The 8,682-nt window shown below is 47.6% G+C and overlaps 1 protein-coding gene across 6 annotated transcripts in view; it reads right to left on the reverse strand.

Moving 5' to 3' along the window:
- Window positions 1-8,444, reverse strand: part of BIRC6 (baculoviral IAP repeat containing 6) — an 807,095-nt gene extending 798,651 nt beyond the window's left edge. For 3 of the 6 annotated variants that reach the window (XM_082252284.1, XM_082252282.1, XM_082252285.1), the window contains exon 1: window positions 7,951-8,442. In XM_082252284.1, the coding sequence (XP_082108410.1) occupies window positions 7,951-8,362 (412 nt within the window). In that variant the 5' untranslated portion in view covers window positions 8,363-8,442. Of the gene's footprint in view, window positions 1-7,950 lie in introns of all 6 variants that reach the window. The other 3 variants (XM_082252286.1, XM_082252283.1, XM_082252287.1) reach the window with 3 other exon arrangements.
- Window positions 8,445-8,682: the final 238 nt, after the last annotated feature.

Genomic DNA, 8,682 nt, shown 5'->3' on the forward strand with positions numbered 1-8,682 from the left:
AGATGATTCCAATGGCAACCTGTGAAGCTCTGGTGAACTCCATGCACAAGAGGGTTAAGGCAGTGCTAGAAAATAATGGTGGCCACACAAAATATTGACACTTTGGGCCCAATTTGGACATTTTCAGTTAGGGGTGTACTCACTTTTGTTTCCAGTGGTTTAGACATGGCTGTGTATTGAGTTATTTTGGAGGGACAGCAAATTTACACTGGTATACAAGCTGTACACTCACTACTTTACATTGTAGCCAAGTGTCATTTCTTCAGTGTTGTCACATGAAAAGATATAATAAAATATTTAAAAAATGTGAGGGGTGTACTCACTTTTGTGAGATACTGTACATGGGATGAGGTTGTAATGTGGTTTTAAGAGTTAGTTCACTTTACCAAAATAACTGCCTATGCAGATAAGGGACATCTGTACATATAAACAGACGATAAAACGGACCAGAAGACGCACAGGACACTTCTGCAAACCACTCTGCAGTTGCCACGGAGATGTGTGAACCAGCTCCATTATGAGCGGGTCACAGTCTGACATGCGCATTGGATGTGGAGAAACCTGCATCCAATTCACACTAGTGTGAACCCAGCCTTATGCCCCGTACACACGTTCAGATAATCGGACGACTTATCGTTCGCATTTTGTTGCATGATACTAACATCGAATTCAACAATGCGTACAAACCGTATGATTTTTGGCGTACAATTCGGGAAAAGCTTCCTGGTTGCTTAGCTACGTATCAGATGGTGCAAAACAAAACAATGGCAGCCAGGCTTTTTCCGTGCTATTTTAGTGTTTCTGATCATGCGCGGTCTTTGTCGATCGATTTTTAGTGGACGCATGGTGAACTGACGAAATGATTGTCGTTAGCGGGGCTATCGTACGACAGAAGTTTTCCTGTTTCTCCCTTCGGATTTTGTTAGACCAACTGTCGTGATCGGCTGTCGAAAGCTGTGTACTAACAATCAGATTATCGTGCGATCGATGAGTTTGATTCCGCATAAAAGCGCAACTAATTCAATCGATTTAACAGGTTCCCAAAACAGTTACATTCAAGGCATGTCACGAACAATAACTTTTGCAGATGCTTATATATTCAACATAACTGTCAAACCATCAAACGGTTGGTGTCGTACTTGATCACATGTGCAGCACCATGGGAACCGCAGATCAAACAGAGGCTAAGAAGGCAGCTTCCTTGGCTGTAAAGGATAGGAGGGTTTAGTTGGAGCGACTGTAGATAAAAACTGTGCAGCTCTGACTAAAATTGAATAATGCCCTTGCAATAGGTGTAGGCTTTTGACCTGCTTAAAGAAGCCTGACTAGAACACTTGCAGGACATGGCTAGGATGTGACTAAGTGAGGCCTAGTTATTACTGCTCACCTCCACCATCACGGGGGTGAGCTTTAAAACGCTTAATTCAGAGCCTATGCATCAGGGAAGAGATAGAGCATGTGAGGAAGTCTAAGCGCCCTTTAACACAGGCTTTCCGATCAGGGCTGCCTTTCAGTTTTTCAGGCGGACCTGATCGGATGCCCAATTCATCCCTATGGGGAATAGGATGTCATGTCCGCTGACACCCGCTACTATTTGATCCCATTATGTCCGTGAAATCCAGACGGATGGAAACCTTATTTTCCACCCATCTGGAGGATAGGATGAAAACGGACACAGGAGAGCGGGGGTCAGACAGGTCTGTCTCTGCAAAGTGGATCGCTGCCCGTTGAGCAAAATGGAGTTCTTTTGGGCAGAAAGCCGGTTCAAAAGGACCCTAATTCAAGAGAGCCCACTCATGTGATGGTGGTAAGCAGTAATGACTAGGGATGTAACGATATCAAAATCTCACGGTACGATACAATTTCGATATTGACCTCACGGTACGATATTTATTGCGATATTTCAAAGTGATTTTTTATGTGGCTTACTGGCTTTGCTTTCACATATTTGCAAACTTATTTCTTCATTGAAGAAATAAGTTTGGAAATATGTGAAAGCAAAGCCAGTAAGACACATAAAAAAATCACTTTGAAATATATACATTACAGTCACTCCTTCTCTCTAAGATTAGAAGACACCACATTTTGGGCCTCATGCTCTTGTCCACTCCCCCACTAGCACGGCACCTATGATACCTCTTCTCTTCTTAGCACTGTTCTGCTTACTCTGAAAACTATCCTCTCTTACTGTGTAAATCCGACCAATCCAGACCAGTAGTACATGTCATGATGACTTGAGTGGCGTCAGTGTGTTTTTTTTAATTTCTTTCACATTATTTATTACTCACCGGCGGTCCGGTGTCTGTGTCTTGCCGTGGTGCCACTGCCTGCCTGGGAAGCTGGCTCTGCTCCGCCGAATCCGCCGCTCTCATGCGCTGGCTCCGCCCACCTCCGCCCCACAAGCCCGCCCACCCACACTGCTCTAACCAACTGGCAGCCCCTCGCCTCGGCTCGGCCAGTAAGCAAGCAACACTACAGCATAGCATTAGAGGCGAGTGAGTGACAGACAGGAGCCGCCGACGAGACAAATAGAAGGCGGCCAGACCGTGCACCCACCACGACGGTATCGGGCCATGTAAAACACCGCGATACCGCGATAGCGGTAATATCGTTACATGCCTAGTAATGACTAGGCCTCAACATTCTGGAAGTATTCCAGTCAGGCTTCAGGAGGTATGTAAATGGCTTACACCTATAGAAAGGGCATTATTCAACGTTATCCAAAAGCAATATACTTTTTTTTTTTAAATCTACATGCATCCCTTACCTAAACAGGCAGCTTTTTTATAAAGGTGAACAAACCCTTTAACAGGCCAAGCTGTCCAGCAAAAAAAAAAAAAAAAAAAAAAAAAAAATGGTAGTCAGGATTCAGGATTGAGAAAAATCATTTAACACTGACAAGGTTGCTTAGAACGTTCAACTTTCATGAAGTTAAAGTGGAACTTCAGTCAGAAAATGAAAGAGGTTGTAAACCCACAGACGAAAAAAAAAAAAACCTGTAAGACCAAGGCGTATTGAGCTAGTATGTGTCGTATATTAGGTCATTATGAAATACTTACCTTAGAACTAAGCCCTTCAAGCGGCACCCACTCACCACTGAGATAGCTGACATCTTCCCTGCTGTTTGTGCGTGGGAGAGATGTCATCCCGGAAGAGTCTCTGAAGGTCCGGCACGGTAAGCCGTACCTTCAGAGCAAGGATGCGCCAATATTAATGGCTGCATGCACTCTGAATATATCCTAAACCGTGTAAGTTTAGGCAATATTCACAGTACCTACAGATAAGCCTTATTTTACAAGTGGTGTAACAAAGTTTACAACCACTTTAAGTCCTGCTAGATCACTTGAGGCTGGCCCCTTTTGCAGGTATAGCTATATAAGACATTAAAAAAATAACTGTCTGTTTAACCACTTCAATACAGGGCACTTTCACCCCCTTCCTGCCCAGGCCAATTTTCAGCTTTTAGCGCTGTTGCATTTTGAATGACAATTGAGCGATCATGCAACACTGTACCTACACCAAATTTATGTAATTCTCCCCCCACAAATAGAGCTTTCTTTTGGTGGTATTTGATCACCGCAAGGTTTTTTCTTTTTTGCTAAACAAATAATAAAAAAGACCGAAAAGTTTGAGAAAAACGTTTTTCCGTTTATGTTATACAATTTTGTAAATAAATACGTTTTTTCCAGCACTGATGAGGAGGCACTGATATGCAGCATTGGTGGGCACTGATGGGCACTAATGGGCACAGATAGGCGGCACTGGTGGGCAATAATGGGCACTGGTGGGCGGCACTGATAGATGGCAATGATGGGCACTGGTGGGCAGCACTTATGGGGAGGGCACTGGCGGGCAGCACTGGTGGGGAGGGCAAAGTGCCCTGATTGCCATCCCTGGTGGTTCTAGTCGCCCCCCCCCCCCCCCCGAGGGTCTGCACTGGTAATCAATGATCTGATTACCAGTGCAGACCAGACCCCCCCCCCCCTGTCGGGAGAGCCGCAGATCAGCTATCTTTTACTCGTGCCCGTCAGGCACGTACTGAGTAAAGCCCTTCCTGTGTACTATGTGACCAGCCGTGATTGGACACAGCTGTTCACATGGTAAAGAGGTGGTAGGCTCTTTACCGAGATTGGAGATGCAGTGTGTCAGTCTGACATGCCGAATCACCGATCGCCGTCATATGACGTCCGGTCAGGATAATGCAACCACTTTCCCGCCGTCAATCGCCTATAGGGTGGGCGGGAAGTGGTTAGAATCCAGTAATGCACAGTCTCAACCTGCTCAGTTGCTCTCCATTTTTAGGCACTGCAGAGTTTGTAGAGGCTGATCTGCTGACAGTGACCCTACGAATCCTTTACAGCCAAGGAAGCTGTTTCTATATGATTTGCAAATGCACATGTGATTAGTTAGGACACCAGCCACTTGATGGTCTGTCAAGCAAACATGACAGTTAGCAAACCAGACATTCCAGGAATGTAACTGTTTTTTAAACTTAAATTGATGAGTTTAGTTCCACTTTATGATTTACTGTTGTTCAGGGGCTCTGGGCTTCAGCAAAATGGCAGTCTCCAGCAAGAAGAAACAGGAGTAATTTACAGTACACACTAATTACTAATTTTTGGTAGCATAATCATTAATGTGGAATGCATGTTCCTTGTTTTTCACACAAATAGAGCTTTCTTTTGGTGGTATTTAATCACCTCTGGATTTTTTATTTCTTACAAAAAAAAAAAAAAAAAAAAAGCGTTTCTCTTATTTTCTGTGAGTAAATTTTGAAAATAAATAAAAGTTTTCTCCTTCACTGATGTGCGCTGATGAGGTGGCAGTTATGAGGTACTAATATGCCGCACTGATAAGCACTGACAGGTGGCACTGATGGACACACCATCAGTGCCCACAATCAGTGCTCATAGTGTTGCCAGTTAATGCCGATCAGTGCCTAGATGAGCAGGCACTGACTGGCAACACTATTGGCACTGATGGTGGGCACTGACTGGCAACACTATGGGCACTGATGGCGGGCACTGATGGTAGGCAGTAATTGGCACTTTATTTAAATTTTGTGTAATCAGGGCACTGATGATCAGTGCCCAGATTACTTGTATTTGTCTCCCCTATGAGGAGGAGCCGCTGATCGGCTCTCCTGGCCTCACATACTGACAGTGTGAGGCGAGGAGAGCCGAATAACGGCACTTCCTCATTTACATGTGACCGGCTGTGATTGGACACAGCTGATCACATGGGTAAGAGTTAGGTCATTGACTCTACCGGGATCGCGCCATGTCCTAGCAACATGGCGCGGTCACGATCGCCGATCCGCGCGACCCCGGGGGGCGCATGAGAGAGGCTGTTCTGGTGCGCCGTCATATGACGGCGTCCCACAGCAATAGCTACACCGCGGGTAGCACGGCGGGGGGGTAGCAAGTGGTTAAAAAGTGTTTGATGGAGTATGGCTTTATACTGTTAGGCAAGTCCATCTACTGTAAACATGCCTGTGCATCAAACACTACCCTCTCCCCTGATAGGACAATGCTGCTATCTAAAGGGCAGGAAGACAGGAAGTGTGTCACAGGCAAGCTTAAAAGGGGGGGAAAGAAAAAAAAAAAAAACAGTGCCACCAGTAGAAGAGAAAGAATAACTAAAGGCAAATGTTTTGAATAAGGATAGAGTAGGGGAGTCATTTTATTTTTGCCAAAATGTGCAATTTGGGGGAGATTTTTCTCCACTTTCTGTCCCATAGCAAAAACACTATCTGAGTGGAAATCTCCCCAAAGTGAGGCAATCTCAGGTTACCACCATAACTTCCTTGGTGTCCCCATTGGAAGATTTCCCCTGTATTCCTGTTTTGCAGACAACCCAAAAAGTTGGATTTTCTTTAAATAATAAATGGTAAACAGGAAAAATAGGGGGCGGGGGGGGGGGGATCTCCTTAATGGGGGCACAGTATAAAAAAGTAATGGGATACTGTCCAGTGCGCTGTGATAAAATGCAGTACATCTGCATTATATCGCAACTTACGGCAGAGCAAAGGAGGGGTGCATTGCAGTGTGAATAGGACACACAGAAAATGATTTTCTGTGTGTCCTAGAGGTGACCTGCGTACTATATGTGAACAGGGCCTTACCTGACCCCCTCCACCGATCCAGTGCTGTCCTGGCTGCAGAATTGCTGCTCCCTCTTGCTGGCCCTACAGGAAACAGTGCAGTGGAAGCTGTAGGCTCCTATGGCTGTCAAATTCCGTGCAGAGGAAGTAGGTGACATGGCTAAGCCAGCGCTGTGTGCATCTATGGATGCACACAGCCTGGCTCAGGAGCACACGCACCGCGGTGCCTCCCCCCCCCCCCACTACCACAAAGCTTGCTATGGTGGCACCCATAAGGTCACAGTGGTGCACTCCTGTGACCCAGATTAACCCGACAGAGGGCTAAAGTCCACTTTTGGCTGATGTCACTCTGCTGGTCCAAGCTCCCGAGATACCCAGACTTTAAAGAGGAGTTCCGGCCCCCCTCCAAAAATTAAAAGTAGGCAGCTACATATACTGTAGCTGCTGACTTAATATTAGGACACTTACCTGTCCTTAAGTCCAGTGATGTCTGCACCAGAGCCAATGTTTCCATCAGCTGGTGGGTGCTCCCGCAGCAGGTCAGGGAACCCAGCAGTGAAGCCTTGCGGCTTCACGGGCCGGTCCCTATTGCGCATGCACAAAGCGCGCTGCGCATTCAGATTGGCTTGGCGGCGGAGGGTAGGAAGAGGGGTCCTCGCTTCTCTGTGGCACTGTTCCCGGAAGTGGGGAGGGGTACCTGTCAAAAACAGGTACCCCCCCCCCTTCCCCCTGAAAGGTGCAAAATGTGGCACCAGAGGGGAGAAGCAGCAAGTGAACAGAAGTTCCACATTTGGGTGGAACTCCGCTTTAATATCAGAAGCCACCCAGGTGCCCGACCGGCAGCTGGCTCAGCCTCTGACTAGAAGCTCCTGGCGCCTTCACAGCCCAGCGCTCCAGTGACGGCTGGAGGAGCTGAGCAGAGAGCTGGAGACTGACAGTAACTGGGCACTAAGCAATCTATGTGGTGCATTTATATGTGACTTGTCTGCAGGTGGGCATTATTGCAAAGCAGCTGCATATATGCATCCCTATATAAACACCGTAACCACCAGGTACCAAAAAGCTCCAGGAGCATACTTGCGATCAGGAGCTTTCCAGTCATGTAACCGCTGCGATTGCCTCAGCCACCTGGCATTTAGATCCCGTTAAAGCTGTTAGAGTCGCTGGTGGGAAGGGGTTTACCTTTAAAAAAGTGCCTAAAAAGTATCTGATTTGCTATACTGAACAACAACAACGTTACATCGATCATTCTCAACCAGAGTTACTTCAGAGATTGCTGGGGGTTTCTGGAGCTGTAGCTTATCGACTTCCTATATCAGTGATGGCGAACCTTGGCACCCCAGATGTTTTGGAACTACATTTCCCATGATGCTCATCTACACTGCAGAGTGCATGAGCATCATGGGAAATGTAGTTCCAATACACCTAAGGTGCCAAGGGTCGCCATCACTGTCCTATATGATGGTGGCTGCATTGTCGCAGGGCCCATCACCACTTTGCAAGGCCTGTAGAAGGATCTTTTTAGCTGTCTGTAAGGTTGGAGTTGCTTACCACTGACCTAGGTGAATTCTTTTTTAGCTGGGGGACCCTAAGATCGAAAAATGATTGCCTGTGGAGTAAGGAGGTATAGAAAGGCTGGTCTGGATGAGACACAGTATGTTCCATAACTGATTCCTGGGTGTCAGCGCTCTATGGTAACTGTCAGCGATCAGGAGTGTGACCAGAAGGTGTCAGTTCGCAGTCCCTGTCAACATCAGACACCCCCACCCCCTTTTCAGGAGGTGAGCAGAGTGCGCCACACAGAGCGGGGCCAATGTCAGAGGGGTGACCAAAATCCCCGGACTTACCGTGAACGGCTGACGCCTGCAGGATGGCCCCGGATGTGCCATCGATGACTTTGATGCTTCCCCGCGTAGTGACGGCCAGGATGGCGTTGAGTGCCGGATGATAGGTCAGGCTGCTTACCCCGTGCTCGTCGCAGCTGAGACAGCCGTCCCTTAGCACCAGCCACTCGGAGGAGCCCGCCGCGGCCCCCGCCGCCATTTTCGGCAGCCGGGCCCCCTCCGGGCGGGACACCGGAACGGGGAGGCCGGGGGAAGATACAGACGTTGTTGAGCTGGAGCTCCGGTGACAAGAAGAAGAGGAGGACGTAACCGGCACAGGAGCTGGCTGAGGAAGGGAAGGAAGAGGGCCGCCGGCCGCTGCGTCAGGTGACAGGAGAGCAGCAGCCGCAGCAGCACCACTACAGCTATACACCATCCGGGGCAGCAGCCAGGAAGCCGCACGGACAGGAGGAGGGGACAAAGGAAATGACGACACTTCTCTTCGGCTACCACACAGCTTCTACGTCTGTGCGTCAGGAGCACGGGGGGAAGCTGCCCTTTTTTTTCCTGCGTTCATAAAAAACTTTATTGATAGAAGACAAGGTAGACAGTTTATAACCAACTGAAAAGACAAATAACTCAGAGCGGTTAAACAGGAGCTCCAATTGTTTTTTGTTTATTAAAAGTCAGCATCTATTGGTGCTTTTCCACTGCATGGAACCGAAGGGTTCGGCTCGCTTTTGTGCTTTTCCACTG

The sequence above is a fragment of the Pelophylax lessonae genome (genome assembly GCF_965119305.1).
Source record: "Pelophylax lessonae genome assembly, chromosome: 3".
NCBI classification, from domain to species: Eukaryota; Metazoa; Chordata; class Amphibia; order Anura; family Ranidae; genus Pelophylax; species Pelophylax lessonae.